This window comes from Octodon degus, unplaced genomic scaffold, assembly GCF_000260255.1.
Source record: "Octodon degus isolate 3935 unplaced genomic scaffold, OctDeg1.0 scaffold00056, whole genome shotgun sequence".
NCBI lineage: Eukaryota > Metazoa > Chordata > Mammalia > Rodentia > Octodontidae > Octodon > Octodon degus.
The window spans coordinates 4,923,356-4,939,608 of record NW_004524632.1 but is presented as its reverse complement, the minus strand read 5'-3'; the positions used below and the strand labels follow the sequence as shown (position 1 = coordinate 4,939,608).

The following is a 16,253-nucleotide window of genomic DNA, read 5'->3' as shown; positions in this document are numbered from 1 at the left end:
ATCAGTGTGAAGTACGTCTCTTCTGTTCTATTCACCAACATTACCTGCTTTCGTCTTCGCTTGATTTTGCAAGGTAGCTTGATACTGCGCATAAGCGGCTAGTTTAGCAACTAAAGGCTGTTTCTGGAGAACTTTCGCTTTCTTTGTTGGAGGCTTACCCTGAAACAAGAAGAGTTAAGTAAATAGGATTCTTTGTCATCGCCTCACCACAGAAATGTAACATGACTGCATACTGCTCATTCTGCTTAAGTAAACATTGAGGGTTTAGAAAATTATTGAAGCAGAAGAAACATACAGGGAATTTTAACATGAGAAAGTGTTTCTGGCGTTCTGCTATAACACAGATATCTAATATGGGTAGCAGAGCTGGCATAGACTAAAACAGCAATATGCAAATTAATATGTTAATAAAAATTATCCCATAAAATGTTAAAATATAGCCTTGGTGGATACTTGATTTCTTCTTACAGTGGATAGAACCAGCGGTTATTCACTCATGCAGGTTGCCAAGCATTGCTATTGATATGGTAAGAGAAGATAATTTAATGTTCAAAGACTGAGGTTTATACCTTTAGTGCTAACGCAAAAGATCAATGACAAAATGATCATGGCCAAATTCAGTGACAAACTGCCATCCATTTGGGTACAGACCACTGCTCAGGATCTTTAGGTACTGTCTATCTGAAATATAGAAATACATCTAAGTGATGTATTTCCTTCACGTGCGGGATTAAAACAACCCATTCAGTGCTATGTGATGATCACAGTAAGTGAGAAAAAGAAAACTGTGATCATCCAATAAAAATGATTACAAAATCAGTTATGTAATGCCTTAAAAAGTTGTTTATGTGGTACAGTAACAACTTAGCCAAACAGTCAAGACTCCAGTTGCTTTCTAGGCACTGATGTACATGTTAAATGTACGTGTTAAATTTTTCTTTTTATTCTGTTGATGCTTTCAAAAAGGTGAATTGATGGGGGCCAGGGAGATGGCTCAGTGGAATAAGTGCTTCCCTGGCAAGTGCAAGGGCCTGAGTTCAATCCCCGGTTCCACCAAAAAAAAAGAAAAAAAGGTGAACTGAGGCTAGGGAGATGGCTCAGTGGCTTAAGTGCCTGCCTTCAAAAAGGTGAACTGGACTAACCAAGGACATTTGGGTAAGGTATCAAATGGGTTGTCCTTAAAAGTCCAAAGCTGTGCAAGCCTAGCGGTGTAATGCCCCGGGTCAGACCCCAGCAGCACTACTGCCGCTGCACAACAAAAAATAAAAACAAAAGAACAAAGAAAACAAAAAGCATAAAACAAAGGTGATAAGACAATAAAACCAGAGAGAAATCATTTCCCCTCAAATGTTGGAAGAGTCTACCTTGATACTAAGTCCAAATAAACAAAAATTTGTCTATACTTATTCAGAAAAGCATTTTTAATTTACTTACAAAGGTTACAGTTTACTTTGGACAGCATGCTCTGTCTGATTTAAGAGTTACTCGATTTTGTACAACCTTGGAGCTCACACATTTCCTAAAAATATGGGACGCAAAAGGAAAGTGGCTAGCCAGCTGGGCAGGGCAGGAGTATAATGAATCACCAGCAGGTGACAGATATGGTGACGGGCTTGAAATGACAGGTATAAAGAACAAGAAGGTTTCTGTACCGTTACCTGAAGTCTGGCCAAAATGCTTGCCTTCTTGGAGTTGGACGAGTAACTTCGTGAACACGAAACGCTGCAGAAACGCTTTGTTTTAGAGTAAAAGGCATCTCGCACACCAACCATCCCACACATCTCGCAGGTGGCTAATTGACAAAATAAAAATATTTTTGATATTATGATCATATATCAATATCAAATTTTATGTAACATTTTAATAGCATCACATCTCTGTAGGTATGTATTTATTAATTTTTTGGTACCAGGAACTGAACTCAGGACTTTGAGGTTGCCAGGCAGACATGGTGCCACTGAGCTCTCTCTCTGGCCCAAGGTTTTTCTTTAAAACCTTGCATGGAAAATTTCTTCCACCTCCTACACAAATGATAGAGAAGCCTACACAAAAGTTAGAAGGGCAATGTTCTCCTGTGACACAGCGCAGGCTGGAAAGGCATTAAACAGGGTCAGTGGACACATGTGCTTAGACACGCGCGGCATCGTCACATGCACCATACATCAGATTCCGAAGGGTTTATAAACAAGATCAGAAGTGGAACACAATGGAAGATCAACACAAACTGCAATGAATGTCTTTTAAAATACTGCAGAGATGGAAACTTAGAGCAAACACTTGGAAAATTTTAAGGGCGAGATAAGGATTCTTCCAAGGAGAACAGGATCGATGCCATGTAAAGTAAGTGCTCTGCTCTGAAGCAGTGAATGAGGGACAGCAGAACTGGCAACTGTCACCCACTGGAAGCCACCCTGAGAGCTGAAGTTAGACTACAGTTGACATGAACTCGAGGGACTGAAGCTCAGAAATGGCACATGTAATCAGAAGGAACACAGCAGACGACCAGGCTAATGCTTCCTCCCTCAAACAGAAGGACCGTTGTATAATCAGCACTTAGAAATCCACAGGAAGTCATGGAAAAAAAGAAAAGATAGGGGCCAGGGAGATGACTCAGTGAAATAAGGGCTTCCCTGGCAAGCACAAGGGCCTGAGTTCAATCCCCGGTTCCGCCAAAAAACAAAACAAAAAACCCAAACATCTCGGAAAAAAGAAAAGATAAAGCGTCAGAAGATCAGAGATGAATGCAAAGTACACTGCTAATGTGAGAAACGACCAAAAGGGGCCTTACAAAAATTCTAGAATAGATGGTTGAAAAGGGTCATGACTACGAGGCTATAGGAGCTGCAAACCCAAAGGGACAAGGAATCCTTGCCCAGAATCCTGTGTCAAACTAGAATTCTCTTAAGGCCACCAGTGGCATCAGCACAGGAGCAATGCCAGCAGCACAAATGTCAACAGAGTTGCCAAACTGGTACCATCAAACACCGGCAAGAGCATGCATAAACAGAACAGACAGCTGCTGAGAGTACCACACAGCTCTCTGTCAGTGATGATGCAGAGCTTCAGTAAGAGCAGGAGACCTGGCGGCTGGCTCCTCTCTGAGGCCCCGCCTGTGCTAGCACAGCAGCCTACCGAGCTGCCCCTGTGCGGGTGGATGGCCATGCCCTCACTACGCAGGTTGGATTCACAGTGATCCTCCTATTTTCAGCCTCCTCAGTGCTGGGATTACAGGTGTGCGCCACCACACCTGGTCTCTGTGGCCCACTCAGCATGCCCAGGGCGGGGCAGGCATGGCATGTGGTACTGCGGACTGGGTTGGCAAGTATTTTTTAAAGAGCATACAGAACTGGAAGACTAGATGAGAGCAGAAACACAGATGACAGAATTTACCATAGAAACATGGGACCAAAACAAAAAGGTTTTAAAGAGACACTCAAAATCCTCAGTCTCTGGGTTTAAGAAATCAACTGCAAAAGCATAAGACTTGCTTAAACTGTTTTAAAACAATGAGTTATTTTAAATTCAGTATTACTTTTAAAATCTTTAAGTAATCTTGGTGGCTTGAATAGCAACAGTTTTTTGAACATGGCAGCAAAGCCTGAACTGCTGTCTGCTCTCACCACACAGGCTGATCAAGCTGTTTTCAGGGGGCGGGGGTGGGACTTTCCAGGGTAAAACCAGACCGGCCCAGGTAATCAGTAGGAGCTGTTGCCCTATTCCCACAGAATCAGGATAACCTGGAAGAGACGGACCAGGAAACTGATGAACTCAAACTCTGACACAATGGTTACTTCCTGTGCCTCCCACACACCAGAACTAGGGTGGGGAGCTGTCACTGTAAAAAATTACAACTGGGCCTGGGAGAGAGCTAAGTGGAGGAACAAGTGCTTGCCAGGCAAGTGTGAGGTCCTGAGTTCAATACCCCCCCAAAAGTTTAGTGCACCCCCCAAAAAAGCAAAACTAAAAAATTGTAATTGTTCTCTGCAGCCAATTCTGAACACACTATTTTATTATTTACCTATTTCTGCAGAGTTGGGGAATCAAACCTTGGGCCCATACACACTAGCCATGTGGTCTACCATTGAGTAATAGTATAACACCTTATATGCAACACTGAGTATGCAAACATGTTCTTAAAAAAAAGTTGCTCTATCTCCCTCACAGCAGTGCTATGATCAAAAGATAAGCCGGGTGTATGGAGTGGTGTGCATCTATAATCCAGGCTATTCAGGAGGCTAAGGCAGGAGGAGGTTGATAGTTCAAGGACAGGCTGGAAAACTTATTGAGACCCTGTCTCAAAAGATAAAAAGAAAAAAAAGGACCCAAGATGTAGCTGAGGGGTACAGAATCTGCCTAACCTGCATGAGGCCTTAGCTTTAAACCTCAGCACTAGCAAAAAAATCAACCAACCAACCAACCAAAAAAATGAAACCAAGAAACTTTCATAGTTGTTGAAAATCAGATTCCCATCTCAAAAAGGTAAGAGGAGCAGGGCAGTACTGCTTCAATACAAAGGACATTCTAGTAATTAAAAACACTAAAAGGGCCAGCGGGATAGCTCAGCAGACTAGACAAGTGACTGCTTAGGCAAGCGCAAGGACCAGGGTTTGATCCTGGTACCACAAGCCACGCTGACACCGGCCCCACCCCTGGGCACACTGAGCTGGCGACCGAGTCCAGATGTGGTGGCACACACCTATAATCCCAGTGCTGGGAGGCTAGAAAACAGGAGAATCACTATAAGTCTGAGTTGCATAGTAAGACCCTGCACAAAATCCAGAAAAATCAAACAACAAAAAAATTACTAAAAAAATGGAAGTGATTTCTGAACTAGTCATTTTATCACTGGAAGGATGAAAACAAGAAATTTCCTCTGAGGAAGCATCACAGGAGAAAGTCACCTGGTGAACATCCCTTCCAGCTCTGAGACCCTTCACACTTTTGCTTACTCCGGATTTTTAACCTACTGATTTACATCTGCTTTTGGTTCCTCAATGGCTCTTTGCTTTTTTATTTTGTCCTAAAGAAATTAAACAGGCCCAGGGATCTTATGTGGAACTGTGAAGTCTCAGGCTCTGCCTCGTGAGACAGCCTTTGCAACATCTATGGCAGGGAGACGACAGAATGAGCCGGTGAAAGCTGGGCCCGGGCCAGGCGGGCGGCACTCACCCATGCCAGACTTCCCGTCGGGGTACGTGTACACCTGCCCATTGTTTTTGATAATCGGAAGGTTGGAGGGTAAAGGAGCAACTTCCTCTTCACTCTCTTCAGAGCTGGAGCTGCTACTCGTGTCCTCACTGCAGCTGTCATAGCCGTCGAACATCCCGAACGTGTCGCTTCTCCTTTCGGGTTGTGAAGAATGCTCTGTCTGAAGACACAGAAAGCAGTGGCAGTGATGTGGCACTCAGGTGCCCTCACAGGCCTCAGCCACCCCTCTGGCAAGGGAGACTGGGCAGATCCAAGTCTCCTCCTGAGGAGCTGAAATGGAATTCTCCAAGAACACGACAGCTAACGGGTGAGACACAAATCTGGCTGCGATAACGTCTACTAAAAAGATGATGCTAAGACTGCCACAGAGCAGTCTCTGAAGACCATCATTTTGTTTCTGACTGCATCACTGCTCTAGAAAAAGGACTTTAGGTGGGACACAGTAGCGCATCCCTATAATCACAGCTAGTCAGAAGGCTGAGGCAGGAAGATCCAAAATTCAAGACCAAACCCAGCAATTCAGCAAGCTCTTATCTCAAAAACAGAAAGGGCTGGGGATGCGGCTCAGTGGCGGAGCTCTTACCTACAAGTGAGGGCTACTTCAGTCCCCAGCAGTGCCCCATTAGATCAGGCAATTTCTTTAAACATTTATTAAATTATTTATTTTTAGATACAGGGTCTTGCTATGTAGTTTGGACTTGTAGTGCTCCTCCTGTCTCAGCCTCCCCAGCGCTGGGATTACAGGCATGTGCCACATCACAGCATGTAGTACTGGGGATCCAACTCGGGTCTTGTGCTTGCCACACAAGTACTTATGCTGCCGAGCTATCTCCCTAGCCCCAGATGAGTTCTTTTTTTTTTTTTTTTAATTTTTTATTTATTTATTTGTGTGTGTGTGTGTGTGTGTGGCCAGCTCAGTCCACCAGAGGGCGGGGCTGGCTAGCATGTGGTGCTGGGGGATTGAACCGTGGTCCCTGTTTTGCTAAGCTTGTTCTAAGTAGGTGCTTTAGACCACTGAGCCATCTCACCAGCCCAACCCAGATGAGTTCTTAAAAAACAAAACTGATGTGAAACACTCAAGCAGAGGATTTCTTAGTCTTTCATCTCCAGTCTTTTTTTTTTTTTTTTTTTTTGAGACAGGGTCTTGGGATATAACTCAGGTTGGCCTCAAACTCAGTGAGCCTCCTGCCTCGGCCTCCTGAGGACGGGGACTATAAGTGTACATTAGTACACCTGGCTCCAACCTGTTTTTAATGGTGTTGTTTCAGAACATGCTTTTAGACCTGCAATATTTTTTTTTTTTTTTTTGAGACAGGGTCTCCCTTTGTGTAGTTGAGGCTGGACTTGAACTCACATCTATCTTTCTCCCTCAGCAGCACCACACCTGGCTCCAGGCTCAGTTTTTTTTTTTTTTTTCTTTTCAAAGTTTTATTGATAAACATATAGCAATGAGACAGTTTCAATTCCAATCGAAAGTACAGTTTCAACAAATAATACACTGCATATATTCTTCTTAGTGGCTAATTGCTGTACAAGATGCAGACTTGTGATCCTACTTACAAACACCATTAGAAAAAAATCATTCTGTTCATTAAGAGAATGCAACTATATATCTATCCCAACCACTTTCAATACACAGATACAAAATGTACATTCATAGTTATACCCCATTTTTTTTAAGTTCCGTTGTTGAATATTATAGGTGTGTAAACTCAGCAAAATATTCTAAAAGAGACCAGTAGCCCATAATAGCATTGGGTCTTCTGTTTAACTGGCAATGTCAGAAATTATTGACCTGAGTCCCCCACAGCTCAACATAACAACATGGCTTTACTTCCTATATTTCATTTTCATACTTTTCTACTGGATGCAGGCTCAGTTTTAAAGAGAAAAGTCTACTGTTTTGTGGTCACTTTAGAATTACTTCCCTTTAGGGCAGGTGAGATAGCTCAGCACAATAAGCCCCTGCTTAGGCAAGCACAGGGACTGGTTCAATCCCTAGCAACACATGCCTCGCACTGAGCCACCACCAAGTTCGGGCGTGGTGGTGCACGCCTGTAATCCCAGCACTGGGGAGGCTGAAAACAGGAGGATCACTACGAGTCCAACTTGTGTAGTGGGACCCTTACCAAATACATAAAAAAGAACCACTTCCCTTTTCTCCAACAGACTTCCCTGGCTTGATTATCCAAACTAACACAGATATGGTACTTTTATTTAATGTTTTGCTATCCTGTATGCTAGGCAAGAGCACCACCACTGAGATACATCCCTGACCCTAGAGTTGGTTCTGAATAATTTCCAGAATTTGTATAAATGAAACGTATCAACCAAAGTTGCTACTATCAGATTTAAATGGAATAGAACGGACTCCACAGGCAATGGCAAAGCTCGACCTTTCTGCCCTGATGAGAATGGGATAAGCCTAAGTAGGTAAGAGCGTCGTGCCATCAGCACAGAGCCCTGGCGAACCTGCCACTTGGTACAGGTGAAGCCAAGTGAGGTCTGCCGTGTAGACCTGAGCAAGATGTGAGTTTCTTCCATTACATTCATTATTCAACACTTTGACACTCTGCATCTCATCTGAACCTAGGGAAAGACAGATTGCTGCAGGGACCAGACCTGCGGAAACCCACAAGGTTTGGGACAGGGCAGCAGCTGAGACTCTAGCTAACAAAATGCCTCGGCAAGACCCTGAGGTCAAAGGACAGCTGCCCAACATCTGTTGCTGGAATACTGGGGGCAAGAGCAAGAGCAAGACACAGGCTTCCAGGGTGACACAGACCTGAACACAGAGAAGCCAGTGTGGCTCGTGCCAGGGTGAGCACTGCAGGAGAGGGCACTGGGCACAGGTGGCTGCGCCAGCAGACTGCTGAGGACCCCTGAAGGACAGTTTAGGCAACAACCTGTTGCCTGAGGCAATGGGAGAATACTTTGAATTCTTTTAGTGCCTGGGCTGCTTACTTCATAAACACTGGGAGGCACTTTTTTTGGTACTGGAAATCAAATTGAAGACCTCATGCTTAGCAGGCTGGTGCCCTGCAGCTGAGCCTTATCCCTGGCCCTGGAGAGGCACCTGTAGGTTCAAATACATGAACATCCATGCAGAGCTGACCATACACCCTTTGTTTTCACACAGAGCGAACAGTTTATTATGGGGCTGGGGAGATAGCTCAGTAGAGTCAAGCGCAGGGCCCTGAGTTCAATTCCCGGTACCACACACACACACACACACACACACACACACACACACACACACAAAGGTAGTCAGCTCAAGTAGCAGCTATAGGTTTATTAACCCTTAAGTGTCTCCTTCCAGATCTCTCGAGATTTCACGGGATTAATAATTAAATGTCTTGGTTTTGGTAATTATACTGTCAAAAAAAAAAAAACAAAAAAAAACCCAAAAACCCTGGTCAAATACATTCTGGAAATAGTCCCTCTTTAAGGGCTTTTTGGTCCTTAAATATACTTATGAACACTATGTTTTGTTGGTTTTTTTTTTTTTTTTTTTGCAGAAACCGGGATTGAACTCAGATCCTTGCGTTTGCCAGTCAAGCGCTTATCCTTCTGAGCCATCTCCCAGCACCTTGTTCTTTGTTTTTGATCAGGGTTTCCCTATGCTGTTCAGGCTGGCCTTGAGCTCACTTTGTAGCCCTGGGGAGTCTTGAAATCACACTGATCCTTCTGCCGCACTCAGCCTTCAGAGTGCTGGGATGCATGCACTACCATGTCCACCCTAACACTATGATTATTTTTTAAAAATTTGTGTGTGTGTGTGTGTGTGTGGCCAGCTCAGCCCACCAGGGGGCGGGGCTGGCTGGCACGTGGTGCTGGGGGATTGAACCGCCGTCCCTGTGCTTTGCTAAGCTTGTTCTAAGTAGGTGCTTTAGACCACTGAGCCATCTCACCAGCCCCAACACTATGATTATTAAAGAACACAAGGTATGCAATCTTTCTTTTAAAATAATTTATTTATTTGATACAGGTTCTTGCTATGCAGCGCTACACAGCTCAATTTGTCGTGATCCTCTTGTCTCACCTCCCCAGCACTGAGGTTAGAGGAGTGCACCACTATGCCTGGTTTCGGTGGCATGGCGTGCCCAGGGACCTGGGGCTGGCATGGCACGTGGTACTGTGGATCAAACTCAGGTCCTTAAGCTTGCCAGGCACTTAGACTGCTGAGCTAGCTCCACAGTGCAAGGTACATGATGTTTTCCAAATTATCTTGATCTAATGTTCTGGAGAAAGATGGCTGACCTTATGTCTACAGTCACTTTCTTGCCTGAAGACAAATTCTCCACACCCACAGCTTAAGGGAGGGATTTGTTTTGGCTCAGTTTATAGAGGCTTCTTTCTCTAGGAAAGGAGAACCCTCCAAACCACACCCTAATGTCCCCCTTCTGACCAGACCCGACCTCCTAACAGCAAGCCAGCTACATGCCCTTCATCCAATCACCTTCACAAGTCCTGCTTCTGACACCTGAGGCTTTGACATAAACTGCATCATTCATCCCTTGGCCTCAAAACATGTGCATATCTCTTTATGCAAAATATATTTGGTCTGGGCCAGGGAGATAGCTCAGTAGAATAAGTGCTTGCCCGGCAAGTGCAGGGTCCTGAGTTCAATCCCTGGTACCGCCAAAAAAAAAAAAAAAAGAAAAAGAAAAAGAAAAAGAAAAAAAATATTTGGTCCATCTCTTAAAGAGTTGCCAAAGCCTAACAGTTCCAACACTGTTGAAAAGTCGAAGTGAAAAGACTTTAGGCAAACTCTTAGCTGTAAGCCCCTATTTAAAAAAAACAAAAAACAAAAACTAAGCAGTGCTGACAGGGCAAGCATTCCTATTCCAAAAGGGAAGAATAGGGGGACAGAAAGGAACAGGACCAACACAAGGCCAAAACCCACAGGGCAAACATTAAATCCTGTAGCTCCAAATTCAGCACCTGGGGCAAATGTGGTGACCACAGGTGACCTCTCCAGGACTCTGGCAGCCCTGCCCTTCGGCACTGCCTGTGGTTGTATCAGTGGCTTGGTAGCCCGCGTTCCTGGCTTCTCCAACTTCCTGGAGTCTCCATGGCACTTCTGGCTGCAGTTTCATGCCCTGTCCTCTAAGGGACAACTGCCTGCCCTTCTAGGTCATCTTCTGGGGAAGCCACCCTGACTCCACAACCCTTGTACCCTTCATGTCTGTAAAAGCAGTACAACTGACCTTCCAGGTATGACTGGCCTCACATAAGAACGTGAGGCCAGTCATACCCACATGCTGACCACTTGTGTGGTTGCAAATGAAAACTCATGATGCCAGAAAAGCATATGTAAGCATATATATAAGCAATAGCCTGAGCCCAGATGTGTGCATTTGTGGACGTGATTCCTGTCCGTGCTTTCTGTAATCACTATGGTTACTGCTTTCAAAATGGCCCCCCAAAGCTAGAAAAGCTAATGAAGGGAAGGTGAACAAAGCAATCGCAATAGAAAAGGACAGTGTTAAAAACAAGACAGAAACAAGCTTAAACCAGGTTTTAGTTCTGAATATACTGACACTTAGTGGGCCAGAAGCAGGCCCTAGTGGGCTAGACTCTCCCAAGGACACTAAGGACAGGAGAGCCAGATTCCTGATGTTCTCACGGTAGGGGACTCACTTTCCAACAATAACTACCTTCCGTCGCATCCTTCCCTGCTGCATGCCAAAGATGTCACACTGGATGGTGAGTACAGCATGAAACTGTTGTTTATGGCACAATTTGTAACTTTTTGGTGAATATACTAGGGAAATTATTGGTGTTTCGATAAATTATGGTATGTACATTATATACCTCTTTTTTGTATGATAATGTTAAGAGGTGCTTTCAGAGGTTTGGAAGGCATTATGAATATTTGCATTATTTCTTATGGGAAAAACAGTCTTTAAAAATTTTTTTATATATTTGGTGCAGAGTTTCACTAGGTAGCTCTGACTTGTAGTCCAATCATCCAGTTTCAGCCTCCCCAGCACTGGGATTATAGGCATGAGCCACCACACCTGGTCTTGGTGGCAAGCACAACACATGGTACTGGAGACCGAATCTGGGTCCCCGTGCTTGCCTAGGCAGGCACTTAAACTGCTGAGCTATTTCTACGGCTCAGGAAAAATAGTCTTGACTTAATAACCGACTAGTTGCAACTGGCCCTTTTAAACAAACTGAGTTTGTAAATTAGGTGTCCACTGTACCACGTGGATGATGCCGAGGTCTGCCACCAGCGGGAGCAGTAGCTAGGCCCCCTTGAATTGGGACTGCAGAGGCCTCTCATGGCCTGGGTGGCTGACCACTGTGAACTTAACCTTGGAGAACAAAGGCTCTAGGTGGCCCTTCTAGAGCAGGGTGCTCCGGGTCTCTCTACTCAAAATAAAGCAAAAGAATTCTTTCACTTTTGCATTTGTTGAAGAGCGGGCTCTTGCTGGTTCCTGTGATACTCTCAAACCTTTTTGTTTTCCTGTTATAAAGAAGTTGGCCTTTTTTTTTTCTTTGCGGTACTGGGGATTGAACTCAGGACCTTGTACTTGCCAGGCAGGTGCTTATTCTACTGAGCTATCTCCCCAGCTCCGTTGGCTACTTTTTAATGTTAATCTTTTTTTAATAACCAAGCCGTCTGTTCCCATATTTGCAAGCTCCAACTTTATCTGAGCTTTCTTTCTGGCCAAATTCAAAACTTTTAAAATCAGCTATATTCTCTTGCTCTACAGATTTTCAGTACAACGCCTGTTAAAAGCTCCCAACAATACTCACGCTGCAGGCTGGATATTGGGCTGCCTTGAAATTTCTTCTGCCAGATCAGTCTGCTGCTTTTCATCTCAGACTTCCTCTAAGTCTTAAGACGTGAGTAGAATGTACACTAACCTTCTACCAGCATAATGCACACAGTCTTGAATCCAACTGCCAAAGAAGTCCTTGTTCCCAAATTGAAACCTCCTGAGCCTAGTATTTATGGTCTGCCTTTTTATCAGCGTTCGAGTCTTCTAAGCTCTAAGCAGAATCTCCCATCAAGCTTGGCTCACAGCATTCTTGGACTGATTCTCAGCTTTTATCTTCAAACCTTTTCAAATTCTTCCTACTAGCCAGTTCCAAAAGCTTCTGAACCACATGATCAGACACAACCCTGGGAACAACCCACATTTTTTTGTCACTGGGCAAAAATATCCAACTTCCACATCTTAAAGGACAAGGTTTATTTTGGCTCACATTTTGGTCCATAGCTGGCTTCAAGGCGCGGGGTACAGCAGAGGAGAGCTGCTCACAGGGCAGCAGGAAGCACTGAGAGAAGGGAGGAGCTGCAAGAGATCAATCCTCCCAGGTCACGCATGCTCCCAGTGACCTCTTCTGACCATAGCAAGGCTTAACAGTCAAGTTAGCTGCTGCCTCCAGAATCCACAAGCCCCACCTTTGAGGGAGGCTCTGGGGGACCTCTAGATACAAACCATGACACCATGGACCTACCCCATGCAGAAAAACTCATCTGTCTTACACACGGGGAAGCCCTGGGGGAACCCTGCTGAGCACCCAGACCTGCACAGGCAGTGCAGAGCTAAGCATCCTGACACGTTCACTACACTGGGCGGCATACTCGTTGGGAAGCAGTATTCCACAGGGCGTGCTCTTCTCAATACCTTTTCTCACATCAGGACAGAATAGTGAGTTGTAGGTAATGGTTTGTCCTATGTAAAACTTACTATTTATTTACTATGGAAGAACTTAGTGGGAAATTCCAGTATCTGACCAAATCCTGAGGAAGGCTGGGCTGCCAGTGAGAGGGTGGTGGGAAAAACCTGAACTGCAGGCAAAGGGTACCAACAAAACAGCCTTCTCTTATGTGACTTCATTTTTGTTTTTGGAGACAGAGTTTCTCTCTGTAGTTTAGGCAGGCCTTGAACTTGCAGCGATCCTTCTACCTCACTCTTTCGAGCAAAGGGATTACAAGTGTGTGCTACCATGTGGGACAACTTAAATTTTGTGGTACTGGAGATGAAGCTAGGGGCTCACGGGTGCTGCCCAATTGCTCTACCACTGAACTACACCGCAGGGCTCATGGCTGGGGTGACTTCACTGGGATTCCGGTAGTCACTGGCCTGCCCCCTTGAGTAAGTAGGGGGTTTAAATTGACTATCCTTGCTGAGGTCAGGAAACTCCCAAGGCAAGAAGATAAAGTGGCTGCAGGCTACTAGTGCCCTCTGACACCAAAAAGCAAACTTGTAAGTCACAGACACAAACGGTGCGGGCCTTTCAGCATTCCCAGATTTTATTCAGTTCACTACCAAGCACCAACACACAAGCAACACAGCCCCAGCAAGGGTCAGCACAGACTAAGAATGCCAAAGTCTTAGGCACTAAGACTGCTGGAAACAGGATCAAGTTTCCACGCATGAACTGCTTACAAATGCAACTAGAAGGGGTGGAGCATTTATAATCTGGGAGGCTGACCAAAGGGCACTATTCTCAAAGGGGGGGAAGGGAAGGGAGGCTTTGTGTTATATCCCTGGCACTGCCCACAAAGAGCAAAGGCATTAGAAAAGGTCAATATGTTACATGGCTAAACATAATGAGAGAAAAAAAAAAAAAGATAAATGTTAAAGAGAACACCCCAAACACAACAAACACAGGAAAATGAAAATACCGGGCAGAAAGTTTAGACTTAATAAACATCTAGTGATAATTCTTTTTTATTTTTTTTGTGACAAGTTCTTGCTCTGCAGTTCAGGCTGGCCTTGAGCTCACCACAATTCTCTCAACTCACTCTGCAGTGCTGGGATTATAGGCGCAGACCACCTCTGGCCATTCTTATCTTTTTGTTCTTCTAAAAAGTGAGCCCCATCTCAAAAGACTGCCGGGGAGATAGCTCAGTGGAATAAGTGCTTCCCTGGCAAGTGCAAGGGCCTGAGTTCAATCCCTGGTTCCGCAAAAAAAAAAAAAAAAAAAAAAAAGAAAAAAAAAAGACTGACAAATCAAATTGTAGCAGGGTGGGGTGGTGCACGCCTGTAATCCCAGCAATCCAGAGGCTGAGGCAGGAGGGTCACCTTGAGTTCAAGACACTAGGCTACAAAGTTAGCTCAAGGCCAGCATAAACTGCTGAGCAAGACCCTGTCTCAACCAAAAACCAAACCAAACCAAACCAAAACCTAAATTGTACATTTTAAACGTGGTTTAACTTTTCCAGTTTTACAAATACATAGTACTGGTGACTGAAAACAGGGCAACATCCTATGTTTTATTAACTTTTTAAAAAAATATTTTAATGAGAAAAAAAATCCAAACTTTCAAAACAAAATAATAGGAGGGTAATAATGGCTAATATACTGCTTATTGTTATCCTTAAAACAGTTACTCAGAGTACAAGATACAGGGATTTAAGTGTATAAACGATATTAGTATAAACCTTTTTCAGTCAACTAAGAGAAATCATAACTACCTTGCACACACACACACACACACACACACACAATTTTGTGTTTTTGCTTTTTCTTTCCTTTTCTTCTTTGCCCCATCCCAACTGCTCCTTGCTTTTGAAGTTTGTTCCTATTTTACAATATCTATGGTAATTTTTGATCTTATTTACTTACAGCTTCTCATATTAGGGAGACATACAATGTTTATACAGGTGTGTCTTGTTTATTTCACTTATCAGTATGGTCTCAAGTCGCATTCATTTACATATAAAGCGCTCCAATTTATCTTCTTTATGGCTTAGTAGTACTCCTTTGGAGAAAAAGACCACATTGTTTTCATCATTCCTTAGCTGATGGGTATTTGGGTTGTTTACAAGAATTAGCTATGACAAACTGTGCTGCCCTATGGGTGCACATATATCACTGTGGTATGATGCTTTTAATTCTTCTGCAAAGATACACGGCAGGACAATAGCTGGGTCAAATGGGACTGGCTGATTTCCTCATAATAGTCATTTTTTTCCAGGATGAAATGGAATTGTTGCTTTAATTTTCATCTCTCCAATGACTAGAGATAGTGAACATTTTTTCATATATTTGTTGTTTCTTTACCTGAGAAATGTGCATTCATCTCAGATGATCATTTGTGGATTGACTCTTTTTTTTTGAAGAACTGGGGATTGAACTCAGATCCTTGCATTTGCCAGTCAAGCGCTTATCCTACGGAGCCATCTCCTCGGCCCAAGGATTCTTTTTTTTTTTTTTTTTTTTTTTTTGGTGGAACCAGGGATTGAACTCAGGCCCTTGCACTTGCCAGGGAAACTACTTATTCCACTAAGCCATCCCCGTGACGGATTGGCTCTTGATATTTGGAAGGTCTCATTTTTTTGAGTTCTTCATTTGTTCTTGATAATCCTGTGTCTGAGGAACAGCTGGATAACATTTTTTCCTACATCGTGGGTTGTCTCTTCACTCTTTTGGTGGTTTCCCTAACAGCTTTTTTAAAAAAATGTACTTGGAATAGGGTCTACAGACTGTTCAGGGTCTCACTACATAGATCAGACTCGTAATGATCCTCCTGTTTTCAACTTCCCAAGTGCTGGGATTACAAGTATGAGCCACCAACGCCCAGTTTCAATCGCCCTCTCAGCATGCCCCAAGGGCGGGGCTGGCACAGCACACAGGGGATAGAACCCTGGCCCCTGTACTCTGCTGAAGCAGGCACTTTTGTCTGTTGAGCTATCTGGCCAGCCCTAAAACCTTTTTAATAAGATGAGAACTCAGCTGCTGATTCTTTGCAACAGTTCCTGTGCAATCAGGGTATTCAGCGTCAAGAGCTTTACTTATTCTATCTTCCAACAGATACAATGTTTAATATTTACTTTGATCCATTTTGAATTTATTTTAGTGCATGGTGAAAGATATGGGTTCAATTTTAATCTTTGGCACACGCTGAGCCAGTTTTTCCAGCACCATTTATTAAAGAGGCTCTCTTTTTTATTCTGTGACTGTATTTGGCATCTTTGTGAAAGATAACGTGGCTGAGTGTACCTGGAGTTGTCTCTGCATCTTCTAATCTGTTCCACTGATCTTTGGGTATGTTTTCTTCCTTTTTTTTTTTTTTTT

The 16,253-nt window shown here is 43.9% G+C and overlaps 1 protein-coding gene across 8 annotated transcripts in view; it reads right to left on the bottom strand.

Moving 5' to 3' along the window:
- The window catches only part of Mbtd1 (mbt domain containing 1), an 88,829-nt gene that overhangs the window by 32,108 nt on the left and 40,468 nt on the right, over positions 1–16,253 (bottom strand). For 5 of the 8 annotated variants that reach the window (XM_023717955.1, XM_023717957.1, XM_023717956.1 and 2 more), the window contains 3 exons: positions 5,170–5,368; positions 1,653–1,792; positions 45–159 (listed from right to left, as the gene is read on the bottom strand). In XM_023717955.1, the coding sequence (XP_023573723.1) occupies positions 45–159; positions 1,653–1,792; positions 5,170–5,323 (409 nt within the window). In that variant the 5' untranslated portion in view covers positions 5,324–5,368. The remainder of the gene's footprint in view (positions 1–44; positions 160–1,652; positions 1,793–5,169; positions 5,369–16,253) is intronic. The other 3 variants (XM_023717958.1, XM_023717953.1, XM_023717960.1) reach the window with 1 other exon arrangement.